At 35.5% G+C, this 19,945-nt stretch overlaps 1 protein-coding gene across 1 annotated transcript in view; it reads right to left on the reverse strand.

Annotated features, from left to right (window-relative positions):
* Window positions 1–4,484: 4,484 nt before the first annotated feature.
* The window catches only part of LOC136029308 (hatching enzyme 1.2-like), a 103,646-nt gene continuing 88,185 nt past the window's right edge, over window positions 4,485–19,945 (reverse strand). The window contains exons 8-9 of the mRNA XM_065707578.1: window positions 11,517–11,744; window positions 4,485–5,183 (exon numbers count right to left, since the gene is read on the reverse strand). Coding sequence (XP_065563650.1) covers window positions 5,017–5,183; window positions 11,517–11,744 — 395 coding nt within the window. The 3' untranslated portion in view covers window positions 4,485–5,016. The remainder of the gene's footprint in view (window positions 5,184–11,516; window positions 11,745–19,945) is intronic.

Here is a 19,945-nt window from a genome sequence, read left to right on the forward strand (position 1 = left end):
ATTTCCACAGCATTAGGGATTTCTGGACTGATCAGGAAAACTATTAAAAATTAAAGTTTGTTTTCAAATGGAAGCATGCTAAGGATAATTTTTCAGGCAGAATCGTACGCAAGAAATTTTACGGAGAGGGATTCTCAGTGATGCTGATGTTGTCCAGAGAGATCTGTATGGGAGGCTGCTATTTTACGTGGGAGGAACCATCCACGGAGGAGTTTCTCGTGAAGGGAGGGTATTTTTCATGGAAGGTGACCCAGATTCACTGGCTCACCTTTATTTGTAAAATAATGGTGAGCCTCGTCATTATTTGTAAAACAATCAGAAATTAAATTTAAAAAAAGTTTTTTCAATAGAAAGTAAGGAGAATTATTAAAACTCGAAAAGAAAACTCGCAAATTATATTCTAGTCTAGAGAAGGCATGGGGTTATCAGTCGTACTCATATTAATTTCTGCTCGTTTTGAGTTTGACTCGAACATTTATTGTAATTCCAGTTCGTTTTGAGCTTCATTTATTTATTGATGGTATTTTGTGGTAGTTTACACTTGGAAGATTATTTGGCTTTATTTCTGCTCAGTTTTGGCTAAATGGTGCTGTTTACTTTTCTTTGAAAAACATATTTCGCTGAAAAATGTTTTAAACTAATTTCTGTTCTTTTTTTATTGACATAGTCTTTTTCATTGAAAAAATGATCTTTATAGCTTCTCAGTTTTTTTCTATAAGAACCCATTGTTTGGGTATGTTGGAGAAACTTTTTCTACAATTTTTAATCCTGACACAAAGAGTATTTTTTTTTTTAATCTTTTAATTCTTGAAGCTACCCTGAAAAACAAAGCTTATTATCATTCCCAAAAGAGTATATATTTGCTCTCTGACAACCTGGATACACTTATACTCTTTTTATTTATTTGAATTGTAAGAGCAGAAGTAGTATTAGTAATAGTCCCAAAAGTTCCAACTTAATACCCCCAGTCGTTTTCAACATGTTGCTGAGATATCTTATTGGCAACCATAAACACCCTGCCTTTTGATTTAGTTTAAAGCAACATTTGCTTTTAAAGCATAATAGGCCAATTGCATGATTGTGGGAGGTTGACATGCCCGATATTTCTAAAAACATAGTTGCTGAACCGTTTTAATATTCTAAACAAAAGGGTGGTCTCATAATTTTGACTGGATATGTTTTGGAAAATGAATGGACTTGAGAGAAAGGCTGCTTGCCCTCAAATCTCTCTTTACTCTTCAAAAGGACACTAGAAGTTTTAATTTTGAGTCTATTTAGCTCATTTACAGCTTTCAATGATCTAGTAATTGCGGAGTGGTGCTACCTATTATGTTACTTATATACTCTTTAAAAATATGCATGCACACAGTTTTTTTGTTTAATTGAAACTCCTCCTGAACTCTCCCTAAAAGTTTCACCTTAATACCATTAGGGTCGTTTGCTACAGGAACTGTAGTGGTAGTATTAATAGTATACACGTAATGCCTGCTGGCTAGTTCAAAATCCCCCCATAACTTACCATGAAAGGTCTAATTTAATGATATAAGTTGTTCTTCAGATAGTGCTTTGTAAAGTTATTTAAAGTCATATGCTCATAGATTGTTTTGATTATTTCAATATACACCTTATTATTCCTTAAAAGCTTCACATTAATGTCCTTAGCTTGTGCTGTGGCAATAGTTGCAGTCGCATTAGTAGCAGTATGCGCATAGCACCTCTGGTTTCTTCGACATCCCCTTCAACACATGCTGAAACTTTCAGCTTAATACTCTGAACCGATCCAGATGCAGTTCTGACGCGTCTGCCTGACAACCTGTGTGGGCATAGTGTGTTTCAAATTGGTTCCATACAGTTTCTATATATCCCAAATTGTTTCCCTTAGTATCCTTAGTTTTAATAGCAGTGGGAATAGTAGTAGCAGTCGAATTAATTGTAGTAGCCTTAATGGCAGTATTAGTAATAGTAGTAGTAGTATGAGCAGAAGAAGTAGCATTAGGATGCAAATGTTTTCTTTTGGTTAATTCCACGTCCCTAACATCAAGCCTTGTTGTTTTCAACTTCACATACCAAACTGTTCCTAAGATATTAGTGTTACACCTTTTTGACATTCGGCATACAGACGGCATGTTGTGATTCAGCTCACCCCCACTCATCAAAATTCCTTGTCAATTTCATCTTCATAGCCTTAGGCATATTTTTAATAGTAGTCACAGTAGTAGTGTTGATATTACTAATAATAGTATTGAATAGCGGTAGTACTACTAGCAATAATAATATTAACATATTTCCTTTTGTCAGTCCCCTTTAAGCATTCTCCGAAAGTTCCAAATTAATACCCAAATCAATTCTTGATATACGCTATTTTGACAGTGTGCATGCGCATAGCGTCTTTTGATTTAGTTCAAATTTCCCCTCAAAATTGTAAATGGAATAGTGGTGGCAGTTGTAGTAGTATTGGTAGCATGCAAGTATTGCCTTTTTGATCATATCCCTTATCATTTCCTGAATTTTTCAAATTAATATGTTCAGTTATTCCTGTGTCCTGCCCTTTTGAATATCCATGTATACGTAACGGGTTTTGATTTAGTTCAACACTCTCCTCAACATCCTCTGAAAGGCTCACCTGAACGCCCTCAATCTTCTTGGAAAGTAAAGTTCAAAAACGCATATCTCTCAATAACATATACTATGTGTAAACAATGAAAAAATGCCTAACTTACAGCGCCTGTCCTGAACAAAATAGATCTCTTAAAATTTCGATAGGATATGTTTTGGGGAATGATAGACTTGTTAGGGGGGGCTGATTGCCCTCCATTCATTTTTTACTTTTAAAAAGGGCACTAAAACTTCCGACTTCCAGTCAAAAGAGCTCCATCCGATTCAAAGTTTATATAACCACCCGTTCCATAAAAACCTTAAATGCTCCGGGGCATAACTCACAACTCTTTTCCATGGGCTCTGCGGGATTTTACCCCCTTTAAAGACACTGTTATTTGATTTTTGTACTATTTACAAAATAGCTATCTCACAATTTCAGTTGAATGCGTGTCAGGAAAGGGGGGGGGGCTATTTATTCTCCATCATGTTTGAATCTTAAAAGAGATCTAGAACTATACATTTGTAATAAAATGAGCCCCTTCTAAAGTTCATACGACCGACCCTTACATAAGAACTTTATAAGCTCCTGAGGCATACCTTACAACATTAACCCATAGACTTGACCCCTGAGACCCCTGAGGGCTGTGGGGAATCGTCATCCTCAAAGACATGATTTCCGGACCTTTCAACTACATTGAACAAAATGGTTATCTCAAAATTTTAATTAGATGTGTTTCGGGAAATGGTGGGCGTGGCAGGAGGGTTAATTGCCCTTCAGTCACTTTCGATTATCAAAAAGAACACTAGCGCTTTCAATTTCCAATCGAATGAGCTCTTTTCAAAGTTTCTATGACAACTCCTTTGATACGAAGTGCCCTGGTCTAAGACTAAAAAAAAAAAAAATAATACATTGTGCACACGTCGCTCTTTACTTAGGCAGCGCAGTGGCGCTGCCTAAATATAAACTTAGTAATATAAACTTAGATCTTAACTTGCATTTGCACCAAGTCAGTCAACAGGTATGAATTACTATATTTTTGGTCAACTCAGGCCTTGGCTTGATTTTGTGCCAAGTCATGAATTAATATATTTTCACACTGAAATAAATTCCTTTTTGTACCAACTAAGAACTTCTCTTGTTTATTCAGTGAGTCAGGATTTAGCAAGTTTTTGCCCTCGTCAAGATTTAAGTTTTTACGCTCAGTCAGAATTTCGGTGGGTTCTACCTCAATTCAGCATTTACCGAGTTTCTAAGTTAGGACTTGGTTGAGTTCTGGTGTATGTTAAGAAAAACTACCTGTTATCGCAGCATGTTAGGACTAAGCTTATTTTACACAGAGTTGGGCTTTACCTCACTCTTATGCCCAATTGAGACTTGTTTTGTGTTATCACTTGATCAGGAATTCCTTGTTCTTTTACTAATTCAGAATTCGGCTTTTTCTGGCAGCTAGTCTGAATCTAACTAATTTCCGCAACAGGCTAGTTATCTCATTTGGGCACCAAGTCAGGTCTTAGATTTTCTTTGCATTAGTTTGGAACTTAGTCTAATTTTCCACCTAGTTAAGCCAATCACATAGTTTTGGACCTTTACTCCTAGAACTAAGTCCATTGCTGTTTTTAAATTACAACCAAGTGTTGTGCGAGGCTTCGAGAGCTAAGGGCGAGGCTTCAAGGGAGCATGTCTACCTCCCAATCACTTTTAACCCCTTGATAAGTGCAGTAGAACTTTCAATTTCTGATCGATTAAGGTCCATCCCTAGGTGTTATGAACAACTGTTCTATACGAACAGGTTAGGAGAAAGGGTAGATAAAAAGAAATAGTATTACCTTATACCTTAGAGACACATCGCTGTTTTGCTTCTGTGTTCACACAAAAAAAATGAATCTACGAAGCAAAAACTTTATTTATTCTATTTATAAAACTCTGGAATATTAGCTTTAAAAGTTAACTTATCGTTCCACCAATGGGGGCATATCTGTTGAGCCCTTCGGATGTTCTGAATAAAGCGAACACCTTGAAATTTCTTTCCGAAGTCATTTGGGACCAGGTACCCCAGGCAATTGGGGACGTTGAAGTTATAGGCTGCCCTGCGTTTGTCTTTCTTCAGCATCAGAATACTAAAAAGTTTAATTTATGATCAAACCAGCCTTTCTCCAAATTTCAGGCAGTTCTACAAGATGATGCCAGAGAAAAAAAAGACACTAATTAAATAGTAAAGAGAGTCGTATGCTTTTTACTAAGTGTAAATTAAAACGTAGATTATGAGTCCCTTAAAAAAATAAATATTTTCACTGGTAGAAAAGTACAACATATAAGTTGTTATTGCCACAGTAATCACGAAACACACTAATTAAATAGGAAAAGAGAAAAACAAGAAAACAATTATGACTAAAGCAATTGTATGGAATCAACGGAAATTAACGAGTGAAGCCAAGAAGGTTACAAGGAACATTATGTGGCCAGTCACAAACATCTAAAGATGGATTGAAATAAAGCCCGTCAGGACAATATCGTAGCTCAGTCCGGCCATCCCAACATACAAAGAATTCACTGCAGTTGTAAGGGCTGGGCACAAGCTCATAGCCTAAAATAGAAATAACTTAAATGAAACTGTTGCGTGAATGGCTAAGTTGGAAAACTAAATTAAAATAATAAACTCCACAACAAATCAATTAGAATATTAGAAAAAGTAACAAACACAATGGGACTGTGTTGTGTGTATACTAGTGTAAATTATAATTAACACATATTTCAGTGTTTTCCCATGGAGCATCATAGAAAGGGGGTGCAACCGGTCAGAACAATTAAACATTCAGAAAAGGAATTATTTTTCATAAAGCATTAATGAATCTCAAACAATTGTTGGCTAACCGTCCTCAGAAATGTATTATTTAGATAACGTTTTAGCTGCCTGATCTCCAAAATTCCTTGTTTCTGACAAGTCCTTTTTTTGATTGGATTCCTGTTTTTTAGTTAAAATGGGTCAGTTATTCGACATTTACTGTCATACTCGTTTGCAACAGAGTAATTTTCACATGACCAACTTCCTAATGTATACAGAAACAGAGGAAAAATGGGGAACATGGTTACTAATCACTTCCAGGTAAAATACTAACCGACAAATATCAGTTAGAAAAACTTTTAAACTCAACATGACAAAATTCCACTCACTAGAGTCTATACCATAAACTTTAGAATGGGAATCCCAGTATACACATCGAGAAGCACAAGCTATTCAATAAATTTCCACATCATGTACATATTAACCTAGTTAAAAACTATAAAAAAAACATACTTAATTCCTCAAGGCCAGCTCAACCCATACAAATTTGTAATGCACTACAAATCTTTAAAGAAACTCCCCTTCTGACAATTTCCCTGGAAAATTCTTGCTGAATTAAATTCCACTTTGAAATTCCTCCCCTAAGGAAATCCTCCTTAGAAAATGCCCCCAGAAGATATTCCCCTGCAAAAAATCCCTTGTGAACGAATTAATCTCCAAAAATCCCCCCCCATGCAAAGCTGAACAGCCAAAGAGTTTTCACAAACAAAAAGAATGAAAAAAGAAGGTATTTTAGAAAATTGTAATTATGTTCAAAAATATAGGCAGAATATATGGCGTAGATTTTCCTTTCTATTTATTTATACAGTTTAGTTTCTTTCAATTTCTTAGTGCTTTGGGATGTTGAATTGTCATATGTGGGTAAAATTGAAAATTGAAACAAGAAACTAGTTTAATACTAGTACTTGTTTAATAATAGTAAAAACTATTACTATTTTAATATTAAAGAAAAAATTTAAACTAGAGGTAAAAATGATAGAAGTACAGCGAAGGATTAAATTGGTGGGGGGCTGGTATGGTTAGGTGCGTCAAAGGGTCCAAAGGGTCCCATTTTTGAACAACGAGTCAAAGACAAAATAGATATTTCATCTTAGGTAAAAAAAAAATGGAGGGAAGCATACAAAAGCATCTTAGCTTTCATTATATTAATTTTTAATAGTGTTTAATATCACATTTTGTTATATCGATTAATTCATTAATACTGCATTAGATTTTATCAGTTTTTAGTATATTATTAAAATTGAAGTTAGAGATAAAAAAAGAAAAACCATGGATTGGATCAAAGTTTCGGATCAGAAAGTTCCAGTTTTAAAAATAAAGCCAAAACACAAGTTAAACTAAATTATCGGGTTGGAAAAAAAATTGAAGAGAAGCATCGAAAAGTATTTTAGCTTTCATAGCTTAAGAGTAAAAACTTCCATCGAGAAGAATAGGGCAACCTTTCAAACCCTCTAAAAGGCTTCATTATAGATCTTCTTTCGTTTCTTTTTTGTCATATGTTATCCTTTTTATTCTAGTTCAGCTAATCCCGCAGGAAATTGAAACATAAATAAAACTTTAAGTAAAATATTTGCAAATTTCTTAGCAGTTGTTTTATAGTTTGTTGAAGAACAATTTTGAGTCAAAAAGTCAACAAAGGATTTGCCAATTCATTTCCTATACTTTTGAAAGGAATTTATCTAAAAAGAATAATTAATATTAATCCCTCAGAATCGGAGCAACCTCGATTCAGTAGCTCAAATGTCATGATGGTAAAAGAGAAACTGTTTAAACCTTATTTTGTTTCCAGTAAAGCAAACATAACACTTTGACCTTTAGTGGGATTAAATAAAAAACAACTTTTTTTAACTGAAAGTAAGGAGCAACATTAAAACTTAAATCAGAAATTATTCCATATATGAAAGGGGCTGTTCTATCCTCAACGCCCAGCTCTTTACGCTAAAGTTTGACTCTTTCTCTCCACTCTACTTTTTAAAACAGTAAAAAACTTTAGTGTAAAGTGCAGGGTGTTGAAGAGGGATCAGCCCTTTTCATATACGGAATAATTTCTGTTCGTTTTAAGTTGTAACGTCGCTACTTACTTTCAGTTAAAAAAAAACTTGTTTATTTATTTAATTTCTGAACGTTTTTGAATTCATACATATTTTGAATTTTGCTTTCAGCACATGAATAATTAGAACGAAATTTGCATATTAATTTATTTTTTTGTCTAAATGGCTTTCTCATAGTTTTGATCGGACAATTTTGAGAAAAAAGGAGCGTGGGAGAAAGCCTAACTACCCTGCAATTTCTTGGTTACTTAAAAAGGCAATTAGAACTTTTAATTTGTTACGAACGTTTTTATTAGTAAATATATATGCAACTTACGAATTAACTTACGTAACGAACTACTATATTCGTATGTTTTTACTAAGTATATGAGGGGGTTCGTCCCCTCGTCAATACCTCGATCTTTGCACTAAAGTTTAAATTTTGTCCCAATTTCTTAAGAATGACCCCTGAATCGCAAAGGCCGTAGAATAAATAGTAGAAATTCCTAAAAATACTTTAGTGTAAAGAGCGAAGTATTAGGAGGAGGTGAGCCCCCCACATGCATAACAATTTTTGTTCGTTTTTAGCTTTAATGCTGCTCCTTTCTTTCAGCTGAAAAACGTTTTCATATTTGTTTTTTATTTTTTTTTAAATGCTAGAAAATCTTGCGCCTTCTTCATGGAAATTCTTTTCCCCTATGACAAATTCCTCCAGGAAAAGTTTCCCCCACATAACCCCCTCCCCCAACCAAAATTATCCCCCTGAAAACGTCTGTATACTTCCCAATTACCATTACTATATGTAAACGCTGGTCAAAGTTTGTAACTTGCAGCCCCACCCACGGGGACAGTGGGGGAGTAAGTCGTCCCCAAAGATATAGTAATTAAATTTTTCGACTATGCTGAATATAATGGCTATATCAGAATTTTGATCCGGTGACTTTGGGAAAAAATGAGCGTGGGAGGGGGCCTAGGTGCCCTTCAATTTTTTGGGTCACCCAAAAAGCGCACTAGAACTTTTAATTTCCGTCAGAATGAGCCCTCTTGCTATATTCTAAGACCACTTGGTAAATAAGATCACCCCTGGGAAACAAAAATTAAAAAAACGAATAAACACGCATCCGTGATCCGTTAAGATTCTGTCACTTTTAAGGGGTGTTTCCACCTTTTTTCTAAAATAAGGCAAATTTTCTCAGGCTCGTAAATTTTGATGAGTAAGACTAAACTTGATGAAACTTATATATTTAAAATCATCATTAAAATGCGATTCTTTTGATGTAACTATTGGTATGAAAATTCCGTTTTTTAGAGTTTTGGTTACTATTGAGCAAGGTCACTCCTTACTACAGTTCGTTACCACGAACTGTTTGACTAAGTGGCTGGTAATCCCACGTAAAAAAATACCCTGATTAAAAACAGGAGTACGGAAGTCAACGCCAAATAATTTGAAAATTTGACCTTCCGACTTGTGTATTGTCATGGCAAATGCAGGTCGAAATGGAAATTAATGTCGCAGAACAGGACATCCAAGTAACCTAACCAATCAGGATTGCGGAGAGAGTTTGCGAAAGCTTGCAGAAAAAGGCTTTTGGCATGTTCAGGCCGAAAAATGATTACAATAAATTGTTAATTCAAGCCATCCTAAATGTGAATGATTTGCATAAGGTGTTTGAAGTGGTATATCCACTGTCCATCCTGGCGTTCTAGCTGGATAAAACGATGGACTGGTAAAGGGCTCCTCACGATGGTTGGTTTTTTTAAACTAATAACAATTTTGCCATGTTGTCTTACAACCCCCTCATTTGGCGGAAGACGATGGTCAGCATTAAGAGTCAGCACAGTACTAGTTCATTACGTGCAGGAGGGTTAAACCGTGTATAATCGACGCCATATCGCAAAATTGAGCTGCATGTTTTGAGGCAGAAGTTTCAGTGAGGCAACACGTTGATTTACTTTATCCTCCACTTTTCATGTTTTCATGTAACCTTTGGCATAGTTGTTTGTGTCTCGTAATACTTCTTCCAAGAGATCCATTGGTTACAAGAGATCCTATGATTTAAAGGATGTGTGAAACGCTAAAAAAAAAATAGAGTTTTTTTGGCCATACGAGGGTGGTTCAAAATCTTGTGATGGATTTGCCGCTAAATTGATTTCGTAATAAATTTGTTCAGCTAAATTAAAACTAAACACATTATCACCATTGATGGTCTGATGATCACTTAAATATAACTTACGCTAAAGCGACACATGCATTCAAGTTTTGGATTTTTTCGTGGAATTCTTTAGGGAGCAAGTGACGTCCTTAAAATAGGCAAATCATAGTATTTGAAAATTGTGGAGGTGGCAAAGTAACTTGACTATGCAAGCAGCAATCTCCAAATGAATTACCTTCGTTTGTTGCTCTTTCCTCGGGAAAACGGAGGGCTTCACAGTTAATAAATAAAGTAACACATGCATAGCTATACATGCGACTTATAAGTAACAGATGCGTAGTTTACAGCATATTTATTGGTTTATGCTGGGTTTTGTACCACGGCTTGTTGGGGTCAACAATTGCGGTGACATTGTTCTTCCAGCCTAATATTTCTTTCTTTTTCCCTCTTATTTTTGACTCGTTCTGACTTCGACTGTGGTTTCTCCTCTAAACACAAAATTCTATCTTCTTCACTTTCATTTTCGACTCGTTCTGATATATCATTTTTTATACTTTCTTTGAAAAAGGCTTATACCAGCTTTGCATCTCACTCAGACTATCTGTGGTTGGTTTTGTGTCAAATTGCCAAATGTCTTGATGGCAACTTGATATAAATCAAAAATTAACAGTTAGTACACATATGTGACATGTCTGTCACATGTCTTCTAACCGCAACTATCTTTGATCTTCGCTTTCGTTTTTAGTTCACCTCATTCCTCGTTGCTGCAATTCTTCTAGCCACAGTTTTCTTCCACCTCCATTTTGGATTTTCATTATTCCAGGCAATTTCTCAATGCCCTTTGCTTTAAATGCCCGTGTTTGGTCTAGTCTCATTTGATACTCAAGGTCATTCATTTTCACTCATTGTGAATTGACATTATTTGTTCAATTTCTTCAGACTTACCAAGTTTGATACTTCAGGTGGTCTGACCATTTTTTTTTTTCGATGAATCATTATTTATAACAACTCTATAATTTACGTTTTTGGGTCGTCCTCTTGTCGTGTCACCTTAAAATTTTAAAACTGCTTAGAGAGCGTCTCAATATCAAATAATATCTTTCTCAGAGGAAATTGGTCATTTGCTATGAATGAAGTCATTGAAATTAGATATCATGATCTGAGTGATAATTAACATGACGTAAATCATAGCTCTAACTATTGACTTGACTTGACTTTATTAAGCAAGAAAAAAAATCCATAAATCTTATACAAAGGAGACAGGAAGGCAACTCGTTTTGTGTCTCTTAACAATAGAGAGAGAAAAAAGAAGACGGAATTACACCTCAAGAACTCACACGGAGTACATAGAAAAACAGAAAGAGAGAGAGAGAGAAGAAGCGGAAAAAAATCGACTCATGAAGACACGGATGGGACGTGTAATAGTGTCAAGACTGTTCCATTATTGCATGGCATCAGTAAAATACCGAAGCATGTAAATATGAAGTTATTCGTATGATTTTTTTTTTCAAAAACAAAGACTCAAAACGAATTTTCTCAAACTAATGACCTATTGAGATCTGTTTTTTCAGGCCAGAAAATCTCAGAAGGCAAATTTTCCAAAATAAATATGGAGCCGTTTTCAAGAAAAAATTTACATATATAAACCAATCTACAATCATTCATAGTTTAAAAGGATATGATATATATATATATATATATATATATATATATATATATATATATATATATATATATATATATATATATATATATATATATATATATATATATATATATATATATATATATATATATATATATATATATATATATATATATATATATATATATATATATATATATATATATATATATATAAATATATAGACTTGTCTGAATATATAAATTACCCAAGATGTCTCTGCACATGTCCGATAAATTAGGAGTAGAGGTCATTACTGGTGTTTTAGTAGTTGGAATTTGTGTTTCTGTGGTTTCAGAAACATGGCTTGAAGTAGTACTGGAAGTAATTGAAGTAATTTCAGTTGTGGGCCTCTCGTCACAATTGTAGTAAGCATTCAACTTTTGAACATCCAACGGACTCATATCTGCTCTTTGCCCGATAGGAATTGTTTCGTCTAAAAAAGAGAAAGTTTTAGTAAATTTGTTAATTCAATTGAAGTACATAGGAAGATAAGATTTTTCAGAATTGAAGTTATATTTTCAAAAAACATGCCTACTCGATCTGAGGCTCTGAAGTGGGTACTAACGACGAAAAGTACAAATGATGTGTTTAAGGGTAATATTTTCTAATGAAAATAAGTTTTACCTAGCCCTGATTTTTGTCACACCTTATTACCTGTATTTACAACCGCGTCATTCTTTTTGGATGGAGAGCTATATATTAACTCTTCTGAAACTCAAAAGTCAATTCCATCTGACCCACAGGCCCAATAATATAACTAGCACCTGTTAATATGTGTTTCGCACTGACTGCCTTGTTATTCAATTATTTAACTACTTCATTTTTTATGCTGAGTGGAGGGAGGGCGTCCTGGTAAAATGCTGCAATGAACATCATGGCTAGTCGAAACTAATTTTAATTTTCACCTTTAACTTTTTTTCCTAATTTGCATCACCAGGGGCATTGTTCCCGTCAGTTTTCTGAAAAGAATTCTGACATCCTTTATGAAGAAAGTGAAAGACCCCAAAAAAAGGAAATCCTACAGACGTATCAGCGTAACTTGCATTTTGAGTAAGATATTGAAATATGCTATTTTTCACAAGCTAGACACTGAACTTCTTGGAGATAACCAGCTTACGATTCCAAAAGGTGCTGGTCACCCAGGGAAACATAGATTACTAGGAAACATACTAATGGATTCGGGAGTACAAAGTCAGCTCTTTATGTGTGCAACGTTGATTTATGGAATGCGTTCGATAGCATTAATCACATGCAATTCCTTGACGCTCTATTGCACAGCGGTGTGAGTCTTAGTATCGTCAAATGATAAAATTTTGGCACACAAATTCAGCAGTATCTTTCAAATGGAGAGGCACAGTTTTAGAACCAATTAAAGTCAAAAGAGGCATGAGGCAAGGCTGTGTTAATAGTCCTGCCCTTTAAAAAAAACCTTTTCTAAGATATTGAATCCCATCTCTTCATCTCTTCTAGTTCGCGGTACTAACTCATCTTTCATAGCTAACGCCAATGACGTCCTTCTTTTCAGAAGATCGAAGAAAGACTTGCAAGATAACTTGAATAGACTGCAAAGCGAATTTTGGTCGATCGAAATTTTATTAATACTGAAAAGGGCGAGTCTCTAACTTTCAACACAGCTAAGAGTGATAGTGTTTTCTTTGTAAGCCAAACAGTCCCTGCTGTGCCAGATTTGTATACGTAGGGTTAAGGATTTCTGAAACGCTCCGCAAAACCAGGAAAACCACTGTAAAGCTGATAATCGCCACTATAAGACGTGCTTGCGGGGCTGCTGTTCCAAATCGGTGGCGATACTACAGGAAATCGGTTGCTTCAATCCGTAGGTCATTGTGTCAACCTCACGTTATTTACCTCGCCAGTGCGTCTAATCTACATGCCGAGAGTGATATAGATAAAATCATTAAGTGCTATTTTAGATTACGAAGTTCTGTAGTTCATTCGTAAGCGGCACCATGAGTAAATCGACGATTTCTATTTGTGACCAGGTTGGTATCAACTCTTTGGGGGAACGTTTATTTGAATTACAAAATAATCCTTTAGATATTAAAAATATAATTAATAATTCAATTGGAAGTAGAAATCAGAAGAGTAACGATTCTAATTCAACTTATAAAAAGTAAGTATGTTTCGCAATTAAATGGTTCTGCCTCCTCTAAACAAGATGACATTTTCTCTGTTTTCCATCTTAACATTCAGGGACTTGGCTCGTCTTTTGATGAGCTGAAAGGATCATTAGTGGTGGAACTCCTGATGTTATAGGATTGTGTGAAACTTTCCTGGATTCAAATGAGGATATCCTTTTAGATATTCCAGGATATAGGATGGAGAGGCTAAATAGGAAACATATGGTGAGAGGTGGCCATGTCCTTTATATTGCTGATCGTCTTGCATATAATGTCCGAAGTGATTTGAGTAGAAATGAGGAAGGAATCTTTGAATCCCTTTTTATTAAGATTAAATCAATGCAAAAGTATTTAGCTGTGGGTTTGGTTTATAGGTCCCCCAATGGGTCTATTCCTTCATTTATGAAAATTCTTAAAGAACTTTCGGACTCAGTCCAAAAACATCCCTATGAACTAATTCTTATGGGTGATTCTAACCTCAACCTGCTGGATCAAAATTCTGCTTTGGCTATTGATTTTTGTCGATGATGCTCTCTTCGGGTAATCTATCTTCAGTTTGTATACCAACCCAAGTTACTGACACACAAACGTCTCTTATTGATAATATTTTTTCGTCACTAGATGTCTTAGATAATTGGGTGCTGGTTAGTAATATTTCTGATCATCTTCTCACTATTCCCCGATACAAGAGTGCTGATCAAGCGCAGTGTACAGCATTGAATCTCCCATTTTTCCGTTATGATGGTACTGAGCTAGGTCTACTTAATTCTCGTCTGGCTGATCTACCATGGGATAATTTGGTTTCTCATTCAGATTTTAACCGCTCTTTTGATTCCTTTTATGATTTAGTAAAAAAGGAATCCTGGAAATTCGCAATCAGGGTTCAGTGCTCCATACTTCGAAGAGGATAGAACCACTGAATCCATGGATGACTTCAGGTCTCCATAAAAGCTGGAAAAGAAAAAATTATTTGTGGAAGCTTTACAAGGCTTCATCATCTGTAGCTCATCTTGAACGATTCAAGGCCTATAGGAGTATATTTAATTCTCTGTGTCGGAAGGCAAAGTCCCAGTATTATCATAAGAAATTTTCTGAATGTGGAAAGGATGTTAGGATGACATGGCATTTAATTAATTCAGCTCTTAGACCTACTCCTCCTCTGCCTTCAGTTCCATCAATGATGATACTCGATGGTAAAACCGTCCAGGGAGATGCATATGTTCAGCTAGAGCTAACCTCTTATTTTGCTAATATAGGGAAGGCAACTGCTTCTTCTGCAAGCTCTGCAACTCCTCGTTACGATTTCAGAGCCTATCTTGGACCCTCATGTTTAATGTCGATGGTCTTGAATTCTGTTTCTGAATTTGAGGTAGCTCGTACCGTGAATACTCTTAAAGGATCATCGTCTTCAGGACCAGACAAAATTTCTACAAGGGTTATCTGTGCTATTCTGTCACCATTGACTAAGGTTGTCAATCTGTCTTTCGAGAAAGGAATTTTCCCTGAATCTCTCAAGTGACCTAAGGTTATAGTGCTGTATAAAGGTGGTTCTCAGAGTGATCTTGCTAATTATAGGCCAATTTCTCTTCTATCTGTTTTCAGCAAAATTTTTGAGAAGGCTATGCTATCCAGGCTTCTTAGTTTTCTGGATGCAAAAGAATTTTTGCTTGATTTCCAGTTTGGATCCCGAGCTAGTCACTCTACGAAGCATGAATGCGCATTTTTCTAAAATTTCATTCATTCGGCAATAGATTCTGGTCATATCCTGGCAGCTTTAAATTTTAGATGTTCATAAAGCTTTTGATTCCTTGACTCATCGGATTCTTCTTTGTAAACTATCTCATATTGATATAAGATCAAACGCTTTTTCTTGGTTTGATTCATATGTTTCTGGTAGGCTTTAACTGAAGTGATCCACTTTTCCGGAGCCCTTTTGATGTATATTATGTATATTATTTTATTTCTGATTTATCTTAATGATCTGATTTCAGCGGTAAAAAAAAACACCAGGCGTCTGGCATGCTGGAAGCTGTGTAATCCGGATGCTTGGTCGTGTTCCAATACTATTTCTAACGAAGATTTTCTTGTTGCTTTTGCTGATGATACCGCTCCTGGGAGGCTTGGGAAGACGGAATGTGATATCGAGTCTAATCTTGTAGTATTATTCGAGAGAGTTATTTCATGGTTTAATGCAAATTACTTGGTCTTGAATGTTGGTAAGTCACATTTTCTTATTTTTTCTCGAAGTGGTATAGCTTTCCCTCAGCTTACACAACTTCGGGTGTCACAAGGCTCCTTGTGTAGACAAGAGAATCGGGTAGCCCGGTTTCTTGGTATCTTACTTGATGAGAATCTTTCATTCAGAAACCATATAGCCATTATTAAGGTTAAGGTGTCACGGAGTTTGGGTATCATTTGAAAACTTAGACAAACATTTCCTTGATCTGTTCTGAATCATCTTTTTTCTGTCTTGTCCAGTCATATTTTTCTTATTGCCCCATTGTATGGATGTCTACTTTTCCGTCCACACTGCGGTCACATTCTGTCATGTATAATAAAGCACGGCGTCTGGCTATGGACACCAACCGTTCCTCACCAACACCGCTCTTAAGTTTACAGTCTATTTACATTATTTCTTGTGCTTCTTTTGTCTTTCATCAGCTTCACGACAATCTTCCAAAATTTCTTCGGAAAACTCCTATGTTTATTTCTGATTTAGCTCAATATAGCCTTCGCTCTTCAAACGATATCTACATTCGGCCTACCCCTACTATTCGATCAGATTTCAATTCCCTCATTACTTTTCAACAGGTCTGGAATTCACTACCTTCTTCTCTACAGAGGTGCCACTCGTTTGGGACTTTTAAAGGGTTTCTTAAGGATCATTTAATAAAAAATAAAACAGAATAGCATTTTTTTCTCCTCTGAGGAGTTGATGTCCCCTGTGTTCTGTTCATGGTGTGTGGTTGTCTTCTCTGCGCTTGACTATAAGGCTTAATGCATGTTCTCTATGTTTTTTGTTTCTTTTTGTTTTTTGTAGTTGTTGCTTATATTGTATTCCCCTTATATATATTGCTTATATTGTAGGTGTTCCTTGTATTTTTTTCGATAAAAGTAATCCGTGTGAGGAACTTATTGATAAAGTAAATTTTAACAAATCTCTCTTGTAATTTCCACAAGGTCGCTTCTTTATAATTTTCTATACCTAAACTCCTTGTAGAACACCCGAGACGTTGCAATCTATTGGGTAAAGTGAGTCTTTATTGGATCTGACCTCAAAGGGCTATTCAATAGGCGTAGGCCATTTATGTTGAGGCTTTACGACAGGCCAAAATGCTACTTTTAATGCATTTCTATCATTGTCCTCAAACGGAAGAGTTGACGATGCCATTCTCTCCTTGTGCTCTTAGTTCTTTCAAGACACAACAAGGAAGTCATCACAGGACAAAGGAGACCTTTATGCGTGACTACATTTGAGTTACGACGACAGGTTGAGAAGAATCTGAAAATCTTTGAGTCGTGGCCCAAAATTCTGTTAAAAAGTCTTGCTCTAGATTACCGCCTTCTAATTTTCGTATTGACGAGAAATCTAACGTGTGTATCTCACTTTTCCTTTCCCCAAGGGCTAATGAAGTAAAGGAGTTAATTTTTATATTTTAATTAAGATACAGCTTTGAATTCGAAAATGCTCGAAAGGCCTAGAAGAAATTGCATTTAAAGCAATTCTAAGGTTCAAGCGAGAGAGTAACTGAATAATAAAAAATCACATACAGCAGTAAGTGGTGCTGATACTGGATAAATTTTCCTTGATTTATACCAAATATGGTATTTTTTCCATCTGAGACCACAGAGCCAAATTATTGATTGACTCAAAGAATGCGATGATCGTTAGAACTTCAACTGAAAAACTGCTCTTAGAGACTTATTTTTGACGAAAATTTCTATACTTCCAGAGTTAGGTTCCAGCGATAGGTAGCAACGTAGTAAGAAACGATAGCGTCCCATAGTAAAAACTGCAATAGCCCACAGCTCCCAGAACTATCGTCAGATCAAAAAAGAATCACTCTATTAGAGTCAACTTGTCCGAAAACCCTATATAGGAAACTTACAGTTCCTTAACTTGAAAAACAAGAAAAGTGGCTCCAGCCACGTTATTCTGCATCAAAGGCTTTTTTTCTGATTTTCCACCACAGCTAGTGGGGAACTGGAACATCATAGAAAGCGGTTTAATGGCTCACACGAAAGGAAATTGTCACATCTAGTGCCTTTATTATAAAAAAAATGTAAAACTGAATATTTTTGCAAAAAAAACTGCCTTTTCACATACAAGCTTGATGAATGACGTAATAATTGTAGGTTGTAACCATATGTGATAGTTAAAAATAATATTAGAGATGCAGTAAATTTCACTAGAAATCGCTGAAACCAAGTAAAGAACAAACCATGGCAAATAGTAACTAAAAGGTAAGATAATACAAGCATCTTTTGAAAAATTACTTGTCTGAGCTATAGTGTTTACTTAGGATCGTCTCTTACTATTCCAACTAAGAAAAAGCCATAGACTGCCTTCTGCTTGTAATTTAAAAAAAAATGTCTGTATAGCTCAATGTAAATCTGGGCTGCAGTGGTAGCTAGAAACCTAGTAAGATATAGTCACTTCCCATGGTAAAACATAAAATAGCCCACAACTCCTAAAAATTATAGTAATCCGGGTTGCAGCGGTAGCTATCATACTCGTAAGTTGTGTCCATTTTTTCCCGAGTTACAGCGATAGCTAAAAACTCAGTAAGAAACGATCACGTCCCATAGTAAAAACTACAATAGCCCAAAACTGCTTAAAGTACAGTCAGATAAAAAAAATCAGTACACTATTAGAATCGCCTTGTCTGAGATCCCTATATAAGAAATTTGCCATCCCTTGGCTTGAACAACAAGGAAAGTGGCTGCAACCAAGATATTCTGCATATTTTTTCCTTTATGATTTTCCTCAGCAGCAAGCGGGGCACAGGAAAATCATAGAGAGCTGTTAAATGGCTCATTTGAAAGGAAATTGGCACATCTAGTGCTTTTAAAAAAAATTAAATAAAATTTTTCTATAAAAAAGCTTAATTTTCATGTACAAACTTAATGAATGAAACCATAATCGTAGTCATATATGACGTAATAAAAAATTCGATATTTATACACGTTTATCTCACAACAAGATAATATAAGAAATAGAGTGATTTTTATCAGATATAGCTGAAACCTAGTAGAGAACAAACCACGGCTAATAATAATTAAAAGTTAAGATAATACAAGCATCTTTGAAAAATTACTTTTCTGGGGTATAGGGCCATACTGAAGATCGCCTCTTACTTGTTCGCCTTTCCTATTTGGAATTATATTAATCCGGGTTGCAGCGGTACATTGCAACTTAAGTGAAAGACGATCACGTGCAATGGTATTTCATAGGACTTGCAGGCAAAGGGTGAGATTTATGGCTTTCCAAGTGTTTGGTTAAATGGCACTACTTTCAAAAAGGACTGGGAGGGGGACTGGTTACCCTCCAACCACTTTTTAACATCTTCTTCAACATACTATGAAAGTTTAGACTACCCTCTCTTGTTCTTGGGAGACTGCAGATACACTTTTATGACAAACTTGATGCACTTAGTTTCTTTAGATTTAGTATAATATGTCCCTCAACATTCCCTAAAGATTTACCTTAATACCCTTAATAACTTCAAACACAAAATATTCCACCTTTTTCCTAATGATAAATCCTGCATATAAAAAAGGCCAAATTACGTAATTTACAATGCTTACCATGGGGGCTATGGTGGAATTGCATCTCTAGAGGCATGGTTATAAGACCTTTTGACTGTTAAGAACAAAATTGCTTCTCAAAGTTTTGATTAGTGGTGAGGGAAGGGATTATCTAAAAAGAATAAGGAAGCCTGGTTACCCACGTATAGCTTTTTATCATCACCTGAAATTTTCAATTTAATACCATTAACGTTTCTCAGATATTGATGATATGTTCTTCTGACAATCAGCACGTACACAGTGTGTTATTTTATTTCGTTTTCAGCGTCCCTCTTCAAAGTTCTGGGAGGTGATGTCACCTCCTTAGGCATAGGTATTAGAGCTATTGACTATTTTGATCAAGATGTATGTTTAAAAATTTTCATCAAATAGTTTTGGAGGGATTCCACCTAAAAAGGCATGAGAGGGAGCTGATAGCTTCCTAACACTTTTCAATGTTCTCCACCAGCATGCCCAGGAAGTTTCAACTAAAGACTCTCATCCGCTCTTAAAATGTTGCAAATCTTCCTTTTTGACACACTGAATGCACATAGTGCCTTTTTATTTAGCATAACATTGCACCTTCAATTGTCCAAAGTCTTACCTTAATGCCCTTAGCCTTTTTGCCACGTCAAGAATCAAATATTTCCCTTTTCCAAATGATAAATCCGGGAAAATTGCATAATATACAATCCTCACCCCAAGATAA

This window comes from Artemia franciscana, chromosome 1, assembly GCF_032884065.1.
Source record: "Artemia franciscana chromosome 1, ASM3288406v1, whole genome shotgun sequence".
NCBI classification, from domain to species: domain Eukaryota; kingdom Metazoa; phylum Arthropoda; class Branchiopoda; order Anostraca; family Artemiidae; genus Artemia; species Artemia franciscana.